The sequence below is a fragment of the Lissotriton helveticus genome, chromosome 9 (genome assembly GCF_964261635.1).
Source record: "Lissotriton helveticus chromosome 9, aLisHel1.1, whole genome shotgun sequence".
Classification (NCBI taxonomy): domain Eukaryota; kingdom Metazoa; phylum Chordata; class Amphibia; order Caudata; family Salamandridae; genus Lissotriton; species Lissotriton helveticus.
The window spans coordinates 1,261,027,315-1,261,048,459 of NC_136070.1; the positions used below are offsets into that span (position 1 = coordinate 1,261,027,315).

Sequence of the window (21,145 nt, forward strand, 5' to 3'; positions counted from 1 at the left end):
CTCGAAGGGGAAGCTTCAAAGGCCTGCCTCCTTTGTAATGCAACCCAGAGCCTCTGCTGCTAGTCAATTTGGACGCCTCTACCCTTTTTTTATTTTTTTTAAACTTTAAGACTATAAAAAGTCTAACACACTAAAATCCAAAGAAGTAGAAGGGAAACAAAGATATCAACGTTCATATAAAATACTCAAGTATGCAAACTCAGTCAAAAAAGCAATGACCTGTGGGCAAAAATTTGGGGAGCCTGGAATGAATATAGAGGATTTATTTGTGAACGACCACAGATGGAAAGTGATAATGATTCGGATTAATACGGAGGGGGGTTGGGGTAGTCCTGAAGTGGGAAAATTGTGTTTTATCAACGTAATGATTGCAATATTGATGTTCCATTGAGATGACCTGCTATGGCCACTATGTATCGCCTTATTAACTATGCTCGATTGATATGTACAATGTAAATCTTGAGAATGCCCAATGTTTATTTTTCTTAACAATAAAAATTGTTTAAAAAAAAAAAAGCAATGACCTTTATCAAAGAATGTGCAAGGAACTTATGAAGGAAACGGAAGGAGGGATGAGAGGGAAAGCTCACCGCTTACTGAAACAGGTTCCTCAGGACTGCTTGGCCCACTGCAGTGTCGCTGTGTGTCGAAGAATCCAAGCAGTAATGTCTGGTGAAGGTATGGATACTTTTCCAGGTTGCTGCCCAGCAGATGTCCCGGATAGGTACCCCATCAAAGAGGGCTATAGAGAAAGAGATTGCCCTTATGGAGTGAGCCCAGACCTTCCCCTGGAGGGGCTTCCCAGCAATTGATGACAATATTGTCTAGAGCTGAAATCCAACGTGCAATGCCCTGTTTGGAAAGGGGGAAAACCTTTATGAGGAGCGCTGTAAGCCACAAAGAGCTGAGGTGACTTCCTGAAATCTTTAGTTCTTTGTAGATAGAACTTCAGTCAATGCTGAATGTCAAGTGATCTCTCAGCTGGAGTCTTAGGTTGAGGGGAAAAAAGTCTTAAGGACCACAGGTTAATTTAAGTGAAAATCGGAAGGCACCTTCAGATGAACTTAGGATTGGTACGAAGTACTACGGTCTCATTCTTAAACTATTCCTGGATATTGAGAGCCTGCAATTCGCTAACGCATCTAGCTGCTGTCAAAGCAAGAAGGGACACCTTCCATGACGGGAATTTCAAGTCTGCTTTGTTTATAGGCTCGAAGGGATGTTCCATGAGCTGAGTCACAACCACATTAAGGTGCCACAGTGGTGGAGGAGGTTTCACCGGAGGGAAGGCTTGAAAAAGCTCTTTTCATAAATTGCTTAATTATCTTTGCTGACCAGAGCGAAGGGCCTAAAGATGTCCTTCTGTAGCGAGAGATTGCCGCAAGATGAACTTTAATAGATGAGTCTAGTACGATGAGTGACCAAGGCCAGCCTTTGCCAGGGAAAGAATGTAAGGCAGGATTTCATGTGCCGAAGAAGAGAAGGAGTGAAGTCCTGATTCTCTGCACCAGTGACAAAACCTCTTCCACTTCATCCGGTAGGTTTGGTTTGTACTTTGAGCACACACCTGAGAAAGGATGTGTCTACATTCTGTGGAGAGCTTGAATTAGAGAAACTGTGCTCAGGAGCGACGCTGATAATTGCAGGGATCCTGATGCAGTACTTGGCCCTGGGACAGTCAGTAAAGAAGGAATAGGATTCAAGGGAACCAGTTGCTCCAAAGATAAAAGAATAAGCTCCGTGTACGAGTACTGGCAAGGCCAGGACGGTGCTATTAGGATCATTTTGCAGGGTTCAGTTTTTAACTTCCTGAGAAGTCTCGGGATCAGAGTAATGGGGGGAAATCGTAAACCAAGGCGCCTGACCAGGCCATCGAAAACGCATTCCCCGAGGATCCTGGATGGTGATGCCAGCTTGCGAAGGACCGTCATTTCTTGATCTATGGGCGGTCGCCCCATGGATGGAAAATTTCGCCAGTGTCTACTGGTTCAGCTCCCACTCGTGGCTGACAGATTTTAGCCTGCTTAGTGTGTCTGCTGTCTCATTGAGACTCCCTGGGAGATGCTCCGCCTTCAGTGAGACCCCATTTAAGATCGCCTATTCCCAGAAGATAGTTCCCGAGACCTCCAGCGATGCATCGGTTGTAATTATCTGAGGAGCTGGGGTGACCATGAAGGAGACACCCTGGGAAATGTTCTCCTCGTGAATCCACCATGAAGCGGCTTCTTTCATTGGCACAGTGATCTTGAACATGTCCTCGAAAGATCGTTCCACTTGAAGCCACTGTAAGTCCAGTTGCTCCTGAAGAGGACGCATACGTAGCCTGCAGTGAGGTATTGGAGGAATGCAAGACAAAATGGATCCCAGAAGGGACTTGTAAAGGCGCACTGAAAGTGACCTTGTTAGAATTAGATGGGCCATCGACATCAGTTGGTTTCGTCTTTCCAGTGACAGAAATGCCTTGTTTAGGGAAGTGTCCAATATGGCTCACAGGAATTTGGCGTTTTTGGATGGGCAGAAATTTGACTTTTCTCTGTTGGGGATAAGACCCAAACTCTTGAACAGCTTTGTACAAACTGCCACCGAATTCTCGGTTGCTGCCTTGGTAGGAGCCTTTAGCAACCAGTCGTTCAGCTAGGGGAAAACCTTGTGCTGCGGTTTTCTTAGGAAAGCCACTACCGGAGCTAGCACCTTTGTAAAGATCCTTGGTGACGATCTGAGGATTGAAGGGGGGGACCTTGAAATGAAAGTTGCTCTTGGCTACTGTAAAGCGAAGGGACTTCCTGTGCGATGGATGGGAACATGAAAATACGCATCCACTTTCGGTCCAAAGTGTCTAGAATAGGGCACCACCTTTCGACAGTCTTTCGAACTAGAAAGAACCAGGAGTAGAAACCCTGTCCTCTCTGGGAGTAAGGGACCGGTTCTATCGGCCCTTTCTGCAGCATTTGTTGCACTTCTAGGCACAGGAGACGAAGATGTTGTGATAAGCTGGAGCAAAGGGGGTTGGTTGTAGGAGGATGAACAAATTCCAACGTGTGGCCAAATTGGCCAGTTGGTCGAGGTAGAGATAGATCATACCACATCTGGTGGTCGTAGCGGCCCAACATGGCTAATGCATTAGCCACTTTGACAAGCAGGCTTGACATAAATGAAAACCTCTTACCAGTATTGCCTTCTTTGTCCGGAGATGTTAGAGGAGCTGCCGGATTTTTTAACTTCCTCTGCGCTGCCCGTGATATAACAGAGTCCGGTTACAGCTGACTCAGAAAGCAAGCTGGGCTATCCTCCGGGGCTTTATATTTCTTCTCTAATCAAGGAAGCACCGGGACCACCGTGGCAAGGGTCTTCATGACTTTCAGCCCATGGGAATTGTTCTTACAGACTTCTTTTTAAAAGGCTCCTTAAAGTGATAAACACTCGGACTGCACAGAAGGCATAGGCAGATCAAACCATTTGGCTGCCCTTTCTAGCAGATTGTGGAAACCGCCTATGTCGCCAGGTGGAGAATCTACTGGAACTGGTGAAGGAGAAGCAGGAGTAGGAATAATATCCCAATTCATATGTGGGTCCAGGAGATCTGCATCTCCCTGGTCATCTGAGGTATCATCCTGGATAAGGGGAGCAGCTGGTGGTGGATCCTCTATCAATTGCAGTGGTGGTGGAGGCAGCCAAGGGGTGGAAGCCCCGCAGGTGGACCAGAAGAAACTGAGACTTGTTGCCGAGCTAAAGACCGTGTAGAAAATCTCAGTTTATAGTCAGACCATGAACTGTGATAACCTCTATGGTAGTCCTGGGGAGGATCATAGTCCTGTTCATCTACATATCAGTCTTCAGAATCCAGATCTTGGCACTTAATGTGCAGTTCCGAAGGGCTATGTGCGTAACCAAATTGACTTTCGTCATCCAAATCTTCTTCCTCTAGGAGAAGAGGAGGTAGAGGTGTCACTTTGCTAGGGGAAGTTTGTTCAGGAGTTATAGGCCTCTTTTGATCATCTCCTCGGAATTTTTTTCTCTCGCCGATACCGTCATTACAGTAGACGCCGGTGCAGTTGTTGTCCTTGCTGATGCGCCGTCACCGCAGCCGCCGTCGTCATTCTTGCCGTTGTAACTGCTGACCCAGCATCCGTCATCACCGCTGTCAATGGTGGACATTGACATGTGGTCGTTGAAAGCAAGGAAACTCTCTGCGACGATCCAGTTGTCGAAACAGGAGTGGGCTGAGGAGACTGTACCTTTTCACTGCACGTCAACTACAACGACTGCTTCTTCGTCGACGGTGGGACGGTTTTAGCCTATGTTCCCTCAGTAGGAACAGAGGAGGGTTTTTTGAAGGGTTTCCCTCCCTCAGGAGGAGAAGGTGGAGGTACAGAGCTGTATTTCCTCCCTGCAGTCGTTCCTGATGTAAGTCCTTCCCTCTCCTTTACACTTCGATGACAAGATTTGCTTGGACTAAGCCGGTTAGGCCCATGAGAGGTTTTTTCAGAGGCTTTACCAGGACGGTCTTCAGAAGGGTCAGATTTCCCCCTTTTAAGTGATCTCCTTGAAGACTAAGCAGATGAGGCCTCATCACTATAGTCACTGGAGACTGGCTCTCTCCTGGACTTTAGCTTCTGGAGTCAGGTCAGGAAACGTCCCTCACGGTCCCTTAAGGTTTTGGTGGAAATGGTAAGACATATCTTGCAATCTTTGGCCCTGTGATCTGGATACAGGCAATAAATGCAGTCCTTGTGAGGGTCATCCACTGGAGCCTCTTTTTAGAGCAGGTGGCTCAAGCTCTAAAAAGGCCTTTTTTCTCTTTGTCAGTCATGATGAAGAGAGAAAGAACTCAAAGCCGTAGTAGTTAAAAAAAAACATTGAATAAACTCAAGAGTAATGGAATAAGGAAAAACTGAGCAGAGCTCAGTGGAGACTCCCTAGCACAATGTGCAGTAGAACATCTGAGGGTCCAAGGTGCTCTAAGGAAGGTTCTAGGGGGTGAGGCTGATCTGATTGGTTGTTGATTTTATTAGTCTCTTTTGAAAACAGAGGTGGATATGTTACAAAACTGGACTGGGCCTAGGCCTGGTTTCTGGTTTGTAATGGCTTTGCATTGCTATTTTTATATATACACCTGAGACTCTTATCTCGAAGACGGCGAATGATTCAAGCATGTGAATTTATGAAAGTTCCAATACTGGAGTAATGGGACGAACCCAGATATGGACCTCTGCACCCGGCCGCCCCTGTGCCGCTGGTGGTGCACTTTAGGTACTCACCTGACCCTTGCTAAACTTTGGCCCCCAAAGACTAAATGTGATATTTACCTGTATCATCACACTGTTTTTCTCCATAGGATAACAATGAACTGTTCAGAAATTGTTCCAAGTGTCGACTTTTAAAAGTGAAAAGTATTTTTTTTTTTTAAATATACTTACCTTATCATGAAGATCTTGGTCTTAAAATAAAGTCTAAACAAAGTTTACTTTGCCAAATTGGTGTGTATCTCCTTTTTGAGTTGTGCGTCTTAAACCAGAGGAGTGTAGGCTGCTACCCCACACTACTACTAAGAGCGCTTCGGGTTCTTACATTGAGCCCTGTACACTTTTGGGGAATACCTGGACTCTGTCCATGGTAATAACCACCTAGTGGCATACCATATACAGAGGCAGCGTCCTACAAGCTACTTCTAATCTATCCACCCGAATGTAAACCAAACTCCTGCCAAAGAAGAGACACAAAGCTAACTTTTGTCAGTGGCTCAACAGCTCAGACAGAGCTCAGTGCATTTCAACACCTCATAAAACAAGCATTGGCATAGCCAATAGGTCTCGCTTTTGGGACCTTATAAGTGTTTAGTTATGCAGCACAATATCCTTGGTGCAACATCAACTTGTGCTTGGCTAAACACTTATAAGGTCCCAAAGGCGAGACCTATTGGCTATGCCAATGCTTGTTTTTTAACTAAATACTGTGAAAATGAGAATAACCTTTAAAGGAGCGCGTTTTTATTTGTTCTGTGCATTTTAATTACTCCTAGATTAACAAAGTACTGCAGATAGTCCATTGGTAAGGCAGATTTTTCGCATTAGTAAGTTACATCTGCAGTTGATAATTACTTTTTCGTTCTCCCAAGTGTTATGTTGGAATGTTAGCAGGGGCCATAAACTGCAATCAGATTCTCAGCATAGACTTTGCAAAAAAATAACTACAGCTGGCCCCTAAGCTCTCGAGAGCCTGAGGGTTCCTGGGCTCTCAGAGGCGGACAGTCAGTCAGGTTTGTCTGGGAACTGTAAGTGCGGGAGAGAGCGAGGCGTGGGCATAGTGAAAGAGGTGGGGGATGAGACCAAGAAAGAGAAAGGGGTGAGAGGAGGAAGGGATATAAGGCGAGAGATGGAGATAGCGAGAGAAATAGAAGAAAGACGAGGGAGAAAACAGAGGAAACAAAGCAGAAGCTCACAGACGGAGAAACAGAACAAGAGGAGAGATAGAGAGAGAAATAAAAAAAAGACTGAGAAAACAATGTAAAGGTGACAAAAGAAAGATAAATGCAATATATTAGGGAAAAGTGCGAGATGAAAGGACAGAGCATAACAGAACAAACTGGCAAGGGAGGGAGATGTAGAGAGCGGGAGACCGTGAGGCAAATGGAGGAGAGTTAAATAGAGCGGTGGTATGAAAGAGGGCAGAAGGAAGATACGAGTGGGGGAAGGAAGGCGGAAATAATGGAGATAGAACCGAGATAAAGACATTTTAAAAACACACGGAATTCCCTGCTCACCGGACATGAGGCAAATGGAGGTGAGTTAAATAGAGAAGTGGTATGAAAGGGAGGGCAGAAGGGAGATACGAGCATTAAGCATCATATATTTAAACAAGTCCGTCCATGAAGCAGGGGGCGGGGAGCGAGCCTGCTTAGAGGAGAAAAACAGATGGCCTGAGAAGCGTCCGTGAAGCAGGGGGCGGGGAGCCGAGCCCTTTGATGTAGCGCGGCCGTGGAAACAAGCAATTAGGGGGAGGAGAAGGGAAGCCAGCGCACGCTGGGTAAGCCTGTGGGAGGGGCGCTGATGGCTTTGAGGTGGGGAAATGCGCGTGCTTGTGGTCACGTGATTTCACGTGAACTCGAAGAAAACCGCACCGAAAAACCCTTGGTTTGACGAGTATTTTGACCACTAGAAATCTCTCCATTTTCCATTCCTTCGGAATGGAAAAGGCGAGATCTAAAAAGGAGTGTGGGTTACAAGTGAATCTCTCAAAGATACCAATAATGGAGAAAAATGGTTACATACAAATAATTCTCTTCTCCCACACTAGAGCTTTCAAAGATTTGAATGCTTTAATTCACCTAGAGTAGTCGGGTTCTGAAGTCTCTTGTCCAACAGATTCTACTCAGGTCTGTAGATTAAACCACTCGCGCTTGGTGAAAGAATTAGTTTCCATTCAATTAGCTTTTATACAAACCACTGTACTTCAAAGATGTGAGCAGCCCCAGTTGCCATGCTGCAGGCTGAGAGACATTCGTCCCATCCATAGTGCTGCAGGAGATAATTTTGCTAAATATGGATTCAATTAGGGTTTGCCATTGCTTGTATGGCCAAAGGCTACATATATATAAATGGGAAGATCAAAGTGTTAATCTCTTCTGAGCAGAATTTTAACATGTTTTAATGGTGGAGCGGTTTAAAAAACCTTTCAGCTGTAGAACTCAGATTAGGAAAAAAAGGCAAAACGATTCCTGGATTTAAGACCAAATTTTAGAATTAATCAATTAGAATTAAGGGATAACTACTTTATAGAAATTAAAAGTGTTTTATGCAAAAAGCCTGGATTTTGCTCAAATTTCTAGTAGGGGTGATAGCCAGCAAGAAAATGATCTCCGATACAAATTGGTCCTGCAGATCAATTGAAAGGTGCTGGCATCACCGTATACATCTATACACACACACATACAAATGCTCCGGGGTCCCCGCACATGGGCCGGACTATTCAGTGCTTATAGATATTGAGGAATATCCCCTGGAAGAAGGCTCGAAGTAACAAAGGTAACAAGAGACCAGAGTCATGATCCAGCTAGGTGACATAGGCTTGCTAAAAATGATGGAAAGGCACCATGGCCGCTTGTCCTCTGGCAGACCTAAAGGGACAAATTCTAGGAATTCAAGAAACCCTCAGCAGACCCCATGGACCGCAAGAACTACCGACCCATCTCACTCCGCCCCTTCGCAGCCAAAATCACGAGAAGGTAGTCAATGCCCAGCTAACAAACTTCATCGAAGAAAATTCCATCCTCGACCCCTTCCAATACAGATTCTGCAGCAACCACAGCACTGAGACTGCTCTACTCGCTGCCACAGACGACATGCACACCCTTCTTGACCAAGGACACACCACAGCCCTGATCCTACTCTACGCCGCACACTCACCGCCAGGCTCCACGATGCCGGCCTACAGGGTACCGCCCTCAACTGGATCCTCTCCTTCCTCACAGACAGAACCCAAAGGATCAGACTCCCACCCTTCCTCTCCGAACCCACGGAAATCAACTGCGGAGTAGCCCATGGATCATCGTTCAGCCCCACGCTCTTCAACATCTACATGGCCCAGCTCTCTGCCATCGTTTGACAGCATGGACTCCGCATAGTTTCCTACACCCACGACACCCAGCTCATCCTCTCCCTCACCAAGGACCGCATCACCACCAGACTCCACTTCCTGGAAGGGAAGAAGGAAGGACGTTGCATTCTGGATGAGCAGCAGCTGCCTGAAGTTAAACTCTGAGAAGCCGGAGGCACTCATCCTTGGACCCTCCCCCTCTGCATGGGACACCTGCTGGCCCACCGCCCTCGGCAGCCCTTCCACCCCCACGTACCACGCCCGAAACCTCTGTATCGTACTAGACTCCTCCCTCTCAAGGACCAGACAGGTCAACGCCGTCATCTCCAACTGCTTCAAATGGACCCACCCAGCGCATCCGCAGAGCCGGAACAGGTGGAAGAGCCTTCTCCTACATCACAGCCAACACCTGGAACGAGCTCCCAATAGACATCAGACACACCCCTTCCCCGAACTACTTCAGGAAGACACTCAAGAACTGGCTCTTCGACTGAGAGGAGCAGCTCCCACCCCCACCCCCAAGGCCTTGAGACCCCAACGGGTGAGTAGCGAAATTACAATTCCCCCTGATTGATTGGACCCAAGGAGGTAACTGCAGAGATTGCAGGATGTGGGGCGCTTGGCAACCGGTCCAGCATTCTGGAATTACTTTAATTATGAATACTGTGCTTAATCCTTCTGCAACTTTAATTGTAAGCACTACCCAACTTTGCACTACCCAACATTGAACTTCCTAGGCAAATAATACTTGCACCCACATACTGACAAAGAATGAGGAAATGGAGATTAACTTGGTATGGTGATGGCAGAAGCAAAAATGTAAGACGTTTATTTGTACTAATGTAACAATTCTTACACTGAAGGCATTACAAAATAAGTGCTCTGCTGAACACCTACTTAAAGAAATACATAAAGGAACTTACAAGTACAACCACATCCACTCCTGCCTGTGCTAGAAGATCCAGGCGATATTTGTCATCTTCATGGGTCCCAATGGCAGCTCCACACAGCAACTGCTTCTTCGCATCTTTAGATGCCAGGGGGTAATCCCGGTTCTTTTTCAGATCTGTCCGTGCAATGATTGCTACCAACTCATCCTCCTCATTCACAATTGGAAGCTTCCCTTATAGATGAAAAATAATATAGTTAAATGTCTGCTGTAACAAAAAAGAAATCATGCCAATAAAAAACTTGGCCAGAACAAAAGCAAAACGGATATGCAAAATCTCCATCTATTGACCTTAAGGCGTAATTGCCTATCTGCTATAAAACAGTGTTCAAAGATTCCCATCTCTTAAGTGAAATAGTAGTTTGGTGTTATTAAACGGAGGATCGTCACAAGACCTTCCTCAAAATTCATCTGTGTAGACATTAAATTACGAATATTTGAGCAGATCCAGTTTTCACTTATAAAATAATGTGCTGATACTCCTATCAAGCAGTTTTCACCTTCTCAGACATTAGCTACATGGCTTGAAAAATGTTCACAGCCCATTTATAACAGATTAAGAGGCAAGAATGAGGACTCAATTTAGGACATTTCTTTCCAACAAGGTTACTACATGAGAATCAACAGAAATCACCTGTACGTAGGAGTATTAGGTGTCTAAAGAGCAACTGGTTATTTCCATCAGACGGCAATATTCACTATACAAGTTAAATCTAGGATTTCCTAATAAACCAACTTGTATGTCCAGAGTAAAAATATAACTAACGGAAAATGTTGGATAAGGTATGGGGCAGATTAAAGCCCTTCATCCTAATCCTATACCCTATAAAAATATATATACAAGACAGGGTTAAAAAGCCTATATGGAAGTGTAGATGTCGGATACTAGTGAATAACAGTAGGTAACCAGTATTGTCAACTGCTATGAGAACGTTGGAGAACCACAAACTGCTCTTTGCATCTGTACACAGGAGACCATATTGCCAAGCAAACTCTTGTGCTCTTTAGGTACACACAAGAGGTTAGGAAAAAACATGTGCACAGCACACATGAGAGGAGAGATTCTCCTTCACCATAACTGGATCAATTCTAGGAATTCTGTACTTCAAATCTATTAAGTACAACACTCAGTGCGGCTCGATCTATTTGCTTGCACAGTGTGTTACCCAACAGAGGACTAACTTATAAATGAGAGGCCAAAAATAAACCAGACAAAGTATGTTAATTAAATGGAAAGTAGTTTAAAATATTAATTGCTCCAAACTTTCGAGTTGGACATTTGTGAGGTGCAAGGGTACTTGTTTCAAACCTAGGAGCTAGTACTGTTTTTTTATTTTGAATAGAGGATGGGTAATATTTAATCCACAAGGAAAAGGATATTAATTAGGAGCCTGTTGTATAGTAGCCTCTTGGCTTTCAAACAAGATGCCTAGATGTTGAAGAAAGCAGCATAATAAAATGTCCATATTAGTGACATTTTGGAATATTTTTGGGCTGTACAATCAGAAAAAGGAGAAGTTGATTATTATCTTAAGGAACTAAACTGCTGGTAAAAATAAAAGTAGGTGCTCAGTATGATCAGGGTGCTGATAAATATTGTAGACTACATGCCCAGGAACATTAGTCAGAAATTCCCCATGTATAACCATTGCTCCTTTTCTGCTCTCAAATTTGTCAGAGCAAAATAGTATGGATGGATTTACAATTTTAGAGCATGCGGTTACCCAGGAACAGGCGTGTGAAATGAGCCGGTTTGTCTCCTAGGAGATTCTGAACAGGAGCAGCAGCTCCCCAGCCCCCACCCCAGGCCAGCAGACCACTGGCTATTCAGGTACCAGGTAACTCTGAGCCCTCCTCTCACACCTGCCCAGGCCTCTTAATGCCTTGCTCGGTGCACCCCAAATCATTCTCCTCCATCTTGTGAGTTGCAGCCTACCTGTGCCCAGATTGCAGTGAGCAGAGTCCAGGAAGTGGTAAGGAGACAGACTAGTGCTTTCTCTTCCCAAAACAAAAGTTGTTTAAAAAACGATTTTCCCTTTCTGTGATTACTGTCTTTGCCTGTGGTTGTTACAGTTTAAAATTGTAGTTTTAACCTGCCTGAGATTGCTTATTTTATCACCTGTTTTGTGTTTTAAACTTGTGGTTTTCACTGCCCATGATTGCTTCCATTTAACGTGTTGAATTGTGGGATTTGCAGTCCAACCTCTGTAGTTTCTCCCTCTCATTCCTGGTGACAATTTCAGTTTACCCTCCAAATTTCTCCTTTGCTCTGTGCTAAGACCTGTATGTTAAAACAGTGCACCCCTAGCCACCTTTTTGTGTTCACAAGCCATGTGAAACCAGCCTCCCCTGCCCACCCCAAGCAACAGGGATATTCTACATCAGAGGGTGCTTCTGTGAGCTGTTTAAACAGTGTTTACTAGGGGCTGTGCACTTTGTTTTTTGGCCAGAGAGGGGGAAGGGGGAGTAAAGTTTTATTAAAACATTATTGTTAGATTTCAAGTTAGTGAGGCCTTGACCTGCAGAAGTCCAAAGTGTGGATTGAGCCTGTCTGTCCCCTAGGAGATTCGGAACAGGAGAAGCAGCTTCCAACTCCCTGGCCAGCAAGCTTTGTCTGAGGTCGCTGGGACCTTATATGGTCTGCTAGTGGTTGGTACATGGGTACACTGATTGGTGGTTGTATCTGGTTTCTATTGGATTAGGGTTAATGTCCTCATTGGGTCGGTATTTGGGGGTTCTTATTGGTTTCTGAGTCTGTGATTTAATCATTGTAGGGTTGAGATTAGGGCTAAGGTTAGGATTTCTATTGGAAGTAGGGACTAGGGCTTCCTATGTTATTGGTTGTTGGGAGTAGGGTGGGACTCAGGCTAGGGTTAGACCTTCAATTGGAAGTAGCGATTAGGGCTTCTGGTGTGATTGGTTGCTGGACTAGTTGTGGGACTAAGAGTAGGGTTAGGCTTTCTATTGGGAATAGGGCTACCTGTGACATTGGTTGCATGGACCTGTTTTGGGACTACTGGTAGGGCTAGGGCCTTTATTGGACGTAGAGATCAGGGTTTTTGAACTGATTGGGTACTAGGGCTAAGATTGTCTCCTATTTTTTCTAGATTTTAGGGCTAGTGTTGTGATTGGATAGTGTTAGGGCTAGGGTTCCCATTTGCTGCAGGGGTCACCTGATTACTATGGCTATTAAAGGCCAGGCTTAGGGCGTCTCTGCCCAGGCTTCAAGGCGAAGGGCGAAGAGAACAAGGGCATTTGCCTGTTCGAGACTGGCCAGGGCCAGAGCCAGAAATGCTGCCCATTTTCCCCATTTAGCAATACCCAGCCCACACCATCCACAAACAGAGCAACACACTCACACCAAATGTACACCACGCACAACACTATGCACAGATTAATGTACTAGCATGCACCACAAACCCAACCAAACCACATCTACACACCCTACTATCCCAACTACCACACATATCCATCATCACCTACAAACAGTACACAACTCTATCCTATACCAATACAATCACTAACACTAACACAACGGCAATCAACACCATACATAACTACATCCCATTCAGACACTCTTCCTGCTGTAATTACACATAACAGACCATCATTAATCACTAACATATAATCATCCTTCCATCAGTTGTCCAACACCCTCCTCTCCCTTCTACCATAATAACATTAACGCTAAACACACACACTGCACACCACCACACTTTGTAACTCTTGCAACAAACCAGTAAATGTGAATGTCGGAATTTGTAAAGCGCACAGCTACCTCTACCGGAGGTGTCCCGGCGCTGTCCGTATACCGCTTAGGAACCCTTCCTGGCTTTCCTGGGAAATGTCCACTCCTGGGCACCCCCCAGGTGCAGCCAGGCATCCCAGCGCTTTTGGGGCCGTTGTGGAGACTAAGCAAGCTATTGCCCAGAGTTGCAGCGTGGGACCCATGATCAGAACAGGCACTGAGGCGAGAATATCCAGTCAGGGGAATTAATGAGCCGGAGACCCGCCGAGGCGGGAATCGAACCCTGGTCCCTGGCCAGAGCTCTGCATCAAGGTCTGCCTGCTCTAACCATTGAGCCACACTTCTCCACAAGTCCACCAGTCTAAGATAAACACTAACCTCTACTTCATTCCCTCGATACACACAACATACACTCTACTCAAACACATCACCACCCCCTCTATGTCACAACCCCCTCTCACAAACAATACTATACAACCAAATCCATTGCATGAAACATACATCAGCACCCCTTTTCACAACTCCTCAAAAGCAAAACATAACACACACCAGCACAACAAGATCTTCAAGGCGCAACACCTCATAATACTTACCATCACAAAATACAAACATATACCCACCTTTCAAACCACACAAAGGAACAAACTCCAATGCCAAGCTTTCCCTCTTCCACCACACCTAACACAGATACAGCAATTCTCTTCTAACCACCTCTCATCCATTGGACAATTTAGAACATTACTACATGACCCACATGCTGCACCACCTCCCCTGACTCATACACCTTCCGCCTTAATCACACGGAAAAAATATAAGCAACATGCCACACCTCACAACTTTACTTCCCCAAGTCTACTTCACAACAATGTTACACCACAAAAGCAACACAGCACTCCAACTCACTCTCAAACACCATCTCCAACATATACACACGCAGACCCATCAAAATGCCTTCTTAGCATGCTGGATGAGGAACACGATACAGAACAGCTACACAATTGCTATCTTAATACAGCTAATACCAGCACTAAAAACACCCCTGCTACAAACCCACACAATACTGATCACTCTTCTACAAAACAAAGTCCCACTATCACCAAAGGCAACTCACTAAACGGTCTACTAATAAATGCTCGATCCCTCTCTAAAAACAAGCATCACATCTACGACCTTCTCACCGATGCAAAACCAGACATACTATTCATAACCGAATCATGGTTGGGAGAAGATATGGCTCCAGTCCTGCATGAAGCCATTCCTCTAGGCTATCTAACAAGCACCCAAAATTGTATAGCCAAAAAAGGAGGTGGTCTAGCTGTTGTATTCAGGCAAACATCACTAAAATTGACAACATCTCCATAAAGAATTGTCAGGCTCCAACAAGATGCAATCCTACACCATCTTCTTCCTGTAACTTCCTGCTCCTTTACAAACCTCTACCTAGCAAGGCAACATTCCCAGACGCACTTCTAGACACAGTTTCAAACCGAATAACAATACACTCCAGCCTATGCGTTCTGGGTGACCTTAAAATCTGGTTTGATAAACCCAATATGACCCATCCAAAAACAATCACTGGCCTAAACGTATTGAACCTGCATCAGATTGTCCACAATCCGACACACACCGCCGGACATATCCTAGATGTCATTTTTGCTAATACTGAACTAGTTACCTTTCAAACTATAACTCCAGTCACATGGTCAGACCACCACTTGCTTGCTTTCCAACATTAAACACTAAGCGACTCACCTAAAACTACCTTACATCCATCCACCTATTGGCCGTGGAACAAACTCAATTTGAACATTTAGAAACACAACTACTATCCAGTACAAATCTGGAAACCATAAATTCTGTTCAAAATCTACGAGTGGCTACGGGAAGCTTTTGACATCCTAATACCACTCAAAAGCACACAACAGAACAAAAAAAAAAAGTGCCTTGGAGAAACATATAAATAAAAGATATAAAACAACTAATTAGAAAGCTGCAACGTACCGGGCTCAAAACAAATGCCAAACAAGACAAATTTCACCTACAGAAAGTTGACATGTTATACAAGTAGGCTATCAAAAAAGCTAAGAAAAGGTACTATTCAGACAGAATTCATAATGCTAAATGTGCAAATAAAGAATTCTATAAAATACTCAATGAACTTCGCAAACCAAATTGCCTAGAAGGAACTCATCCTGTTACTCAAGATTTCACAGACAAACTGGCAAATCATTACAGGGACAAAGCAGACAAGTTGGACTCTTACTTAAAACAGAAACAAAGCACCAGCACTAACCCTTGTACAAAACAATCCAAGAATGCTCTATCAAGCCTCTCCGTTCCTTCCAACACATCTCACACAATGAATTTATGGACCTGGTCAAAGCAAGCAGGCCTGCCAGCAGCCCTTCCAAACCCTGTCCGCCACAAACTTTCAAGACAATTCTTTTAACAACTCTGCTTCCACTTCAGTAAGAAGAATCATCAACAATTCCTTAACTACTGGAATATTTCAAGAAGAACTCAAAAAGTCATACATACGCCCTTTACTGAAGAAAACAAACTTGGACCCGCTGAACCCTGACAACTACAGACCCATTACAAATGGACCTTTCCTGGGCAAACTGATAGAAAGAGCAGCGTTCGCCCAGATGTCACAATTCATTGAAGAGAATTACATACTTTCAGACTTCCAAACAGGATTCCGTCCGGGAAGAGGCACTGAATCTGCACTCCTTGCCATCTGGGATGACCTGAAGAATGCAGTTGACCGCAATGGGGTTGCTGCGCTACTCCTCTTGGACCTCTCAGCTGCCTTTGACACGGTTGACCATGACAATCTGAAACAAAGACTATGAAGCCGGCATAGAGGAAACTGTTCTAGACTGAATCGCGTCCCACCTTCGAATCAGAACTAATGTCATCCATACCCCACCTTTCTCGTCCAAACCGTACTCCACAAAATCAGGGGTCCCTCAAGGTTCTATCCTCTCGCCCATGCTTTTCAACATCTACATGAAGTCATTACCAGTACTGATCTATAAATTTCACCTCACGTGCTATAACTGTGCAGATGACACACAAATACTCCTTCAACTAAAATGCCCCAAAGACATTGGAAAATCACCAATTTTCAGCTGTCAAAGAGCCGTGGATCAGTGGATGACTTAGAGCAATCGCAAATTGAATGCTTCAAAAACTGAAATACTCACATGTGGCCATTAGAAACATTACAACCAGCTTGCCGCGTGGCCTAATGAACTGGGATCACTGCCTAAAGTATCGAAGGAGGTAAGAAACCTCAGAATGGCCATGGACTCCAAGCTGTCGAATGCCCAAGTGGATAAAATAGCAAGATCAAGCTTTGTCACTATAAAAATGCTGCGACTAATTTTCCCTCATTTGGGATTTCCACACAAGGTCCAAGCTACCATCTCCCTTGTTCGGTCCAAACTCTATTACGCCAATAGCCTCTACCACAGAAAGACTACAACGGATTCAGAACTCGGCTGCCAGACTGCTCTTGCATATCAAACTGCGAGACCACATCTCCCCTGCCTTGAAAGCCCTGCATTGGTTACCGGTTGCCAGAAGATCCACGTTCAAGCTGCTTTGTATCACCCATAAAGCAGTACAAGTAATGGGTCCACTCTTCATCAGGAATAAAATCACCAAACACATTCAACAAAGGAACCTCCGCTCTAAAGGAGCATCTCGCCTCAAAATCCCACCATACAAGAAAAAAACCATGGGTGGCACATCCTTCTCTGTTCAAGCAGCCAAACTACGGAACTCTTTACACCCCCCAACATAAGGTCCACCGACAACCACCTTAGCTTCAGAAAACTACTCAAGATTTGGCTCTTCCCCACATAAGCACCATAACCAAACAAAAATTTACAGCATATCCCTCTGTATATAAGCATTTGTTTTCACTATAGATATGTACCTATCTTTGTGTATTACTTTATATAAACATGTAAAATAATTATGTTGAGAAAAAATAATAAATACAAATCTTTGGTCTACATGTACATACTTCCATTGTGCATCTATGTACCTTCAATGTACTTGGATCTGTGTGTGTTACTTTTCTCCTGAAAAAGCATATCCAATGCACTACCCTATTTCTCATCATGTGCCTCTATCAATATCTTTAATCTGCATATACTTACCTCCTTTATGTATCTATATACTTTCATTGTAATTATGGATCTATATATTTATCACTTTCTTCTAATTTAGCATTTCCAATGCACTACCCTATTTCTCAACTTATACTCCGATCAATATATCTTCTAGTTACAGAACAAGGGTAAACCCGGAATCACTGGGACCTGGGTACTAGACGGTATATATTAAAGTGGTCCCAGTGTATTACTGGCTTTCACATGGAGGGGAAGAAGATTTTTTTTTTTTTAAACAAATCATGAAACAGTATAAGAGGAAATAATAATGTTCGACCAATGTTATTTAATCACATTGGGAACGCATTTTTATGCACAGTTTTAAGTAAAAACCTAACAAGTTATCACATTAATATGTGTGGTGTCCAGGAGGGAAGAGAGGTGAAAAGGGGTGTTGGATAGTTGGTGATGGGAGAGAATTTTTGGTGATGGTGACAAACATATCGCATACAGTTTTGGTATATATTGGTCATATACCAGATAAGTCCACATCTTATACACATATTTGCCATATAACATGAAATCATAGTTTATTTATCACGGTCTATTCGGTATTGGCAGATGCTGTAAAGTCTAACATTATTGTTTCCTCTCTCATAGTGTTTCATCATTTATGGGTTTAAAAAAACAAAATCTTCTCCCCTCCATGTGAAAGCCAGTAATACACTGGGACCACAATATATCTTCTAGCCCAACCTTCTGACTCATCTCAAACTTATTTCCACTACTCTTTCCAATGCACTACCCTATTTCTCATCCTATACATCTATCAATATACCCTCTACATCCACTCTCATTTATCCCAAACCCCATACCACTACTATGATCGCCAAAATAACCTTTTCTAGACTCTCTCCTACTCTACCCCTCCTTGCATCATCCGACACCTCTTTTTACTAGACCGATCCCCTAAAACAAACCTTTCTAAACTCTTCCCTCTGAATCCTCCCCTCTAAAACTCCTTTTTACTCATCCAAAAGCCTCCTCCTACTGCGAAGACCTAAAAAAAAAAAAAAACTCCACTTTTATCCCTCCACTATACTTTTTAATCAAAATTAACAGACTAACATTTTCACTTCTCAAATTCCATATTCAACTATACTAATTCACCACCAGTCCTTTACTGGGTTCCAGAGTAGCGTGCTACTCGCCAATAAAGAGTCTCAACACCCCATCAGGGTTACAAGCGCTATATAAATGTAAACCTTTTTCCTTTTCTACTCCTCCCCAACCCTTCTCAATCTAAAAAACTGACAAACATATCCACCACTAAAATGACTCATGTTTCACCATACTAATTCAACACTAATCCTGAGGGGTTCCAGAGTAGTGTGCTACTTGCGCTTCAAAACCCCATCAGGGGTAGCAAGACCTATATAAACACAAACCTCTTTCCCTCTTCTATCCCGCCACCTACCCGTCTCTACCCAAATAACTGAATAACATATCCACTACTCAAATTACTTCATATTTTACTAAACTAATTTTCAACACGAATCCTTTATGGGTTCCAGAGCGGCGTGCTACTCGCCAGAAAAGCACTTCAACAACCATCAGGGGTAACAAGTGTTATATGAAGTCAAACCTTTCTTCCCCTTTTATCCCTCCGCTATCCTTCTCACTCCAAATAACTGACTAACATCCACCACTGAAATTACTTCATATTTCACCATATTAATTCACCACTAATCCTTTATGGGCTTCCTGAATAGCGTACATCAACAAGCGCTATATAAATACAAACCTTTTTCCTCCTCTATCCTTCTGCTATCATTCCAAATACAAATAACTGACTAACCTATCCACCACTTAAAATGTACTTGCTTGTTGTTTCACTATACTAATTCAACACTTATCCTGTATGGGTCCCGGAGTAGCATGTTACTCGCCAAAAAAGCGATTAGACGCCTCGTCAGGGGTAGCAAGCGCTATATAAATGCAATTACAATAATCAACAGAACAAATGAAGGGATGACTGGTCTGCCAAGCTCTAAAGATGCAATATGCAAAAGCTCTACAGCACATTCAGGTTTTGAGAACTTTTAGAATGAGAACAAAATTAGTGGTGGAAGAGGCTAGAAGTCTGGAAGGTAGAAAACTCTGGAAGTGCTACTGGATTCAGTGTGGGGATGTAGCATAGAAGTAAATAGTACACAGGGATAAGAGTAACAGTAAGCATGAGTAAATAAGCAGTTGGAAATAAAAGTAGCAGTAGGTATTAGAAGTGTGGGAGTAAGTAGCTGTAAATCTAGAAGTAAGAATGGTAGTAAAGAGGGGGCAAGAGTAGGCATAACTACAATCAACAGTGAACATAAGGAAAGTTTAGAAGTACAATTGAACAAGTTATTTACCTTCGGTAATGCATTATCTGGTAAAGACTATCTAGTTGCAGATTCCTTACCTTTGCGTTTCCCAGGAGTCAGGCCTGATCCTGAGCAATACTACTACTTACACGTGCAGTCAGGTGGCTCCATTCGGCTCAGTTGGTTAGGACGGTGCAGTGCCTATATAGGCGCCACCCAGGCGTTTTGACGTCAGTACTTTTCGTTTTTTCCACGCCAGAAGCGCAGAGCCAGGAAGTAACTGACGTAGTTGTGTGCAAAGCTAGGACCATGAACAGGGAAGTGACGCTAGCTCTACAGCATTCCGCACAGCAGGGAGGCCTGGTGGGGCTGTAAGGAATCTGCAGCTAGATAGTCTCTACCAGATGATGCATTACCCAAGGCAAGTAACTTGTTCATCTGATAGAGACTTCTAGCTGCAGATTCCTTAACTTTGAATTAGATACCCAAGCCATACCATTTCGGCGGTGGGTTGCAGACCAATATTTCAAACTAGAAAGTCCTGCAGGACTGAACTGGCAAAATGCCCATCTTTGCAGATTTTACAGGCAGTAATGTTTGGCAATGATGCCCACATTGCTGCCAGACAGATGTCTAGGACTTGGACCCCCTCTCCCCCCCCCCGACCCCCTAGAGCAAAGGCCGTAGTCGCAGACTTTGCCTTGGTGGAATGGGTTCTTAATCCCTCAGGTGGCTGCTTCTTTTTCAGGGCATAGCAGATCTTAATGCAGAAATCGAACCAGTGAGAAATTGTCCTTTTCTGCAATGCCCTTCCTTTTGTAGCTCCCACAAACCCTCCAAAGAGTTGGTTGTCCACCCGGAACTCTTTAATGCGGTAAAAGGTAGAAACTTGCTTTTTGAGTCCAGTCAGTGGAGACGCTCCTCTTCCTTAGAGGGAATCAGGGAAGCATAGAAGGTGGGCAATGTGATGGAATGACCCAGATGGAATGGGGTCACTACTTTCAGCAAAACGGAAGCCCAGGTGCGAAGCAACACTTTGTCTGGAAAGCACATCAGATAGGGGAAGATACCACCTGTAACTCACTCACCCTCCGGGCAGACGTAATCGCCACTAAGAAGGCTCTTTTGATGGTCAATAGCCAGAGGGGACAGCTGTGAAAAGGCTTACATGGAGCGCACATCATGTGAGGACCAAATTAAGGTCTCAATGTGGCATAACAAAGGGCGTGGGTGGAAACAAGTGTGCCAGCCCTTTTAGAAATGTATGCACAATAGGAGACTTAAAGAAAGAGGGCTGGTCAGGCAGCCCTAGTAAAGCAGAGCAGAAAGGTAACCCTTAGTTCCCAAAGCAGAGCCCTGCTGGTAAAGG

At 44.1% G+C, this 21,145-nt stretch overlaps 1 protein-coding gene across 1 annotated transcript in view; it reads right to left on the reverse strand.

Moving 5' to 3' along the window:
• The window catches only part of IMPDH2 (inosine monophosphate dehydrogenase 2), a 336,137-nt gene that overhangs the window by 267,137 nt on the left and 47,855 nt on the right, over positions 1-21,145 (reverse strand). Inside the window, exon 7 of the mRNA XM_078661802.1 lies at positions 9,516-9,715. Within this exon, the coding sequence (XP_078517928.1) occupies positions 9,516-9,715 (200 nt within the window). The remainder of the gene's footprint in view (positions 1-9,515; positions 9,716-21,145) is intronic.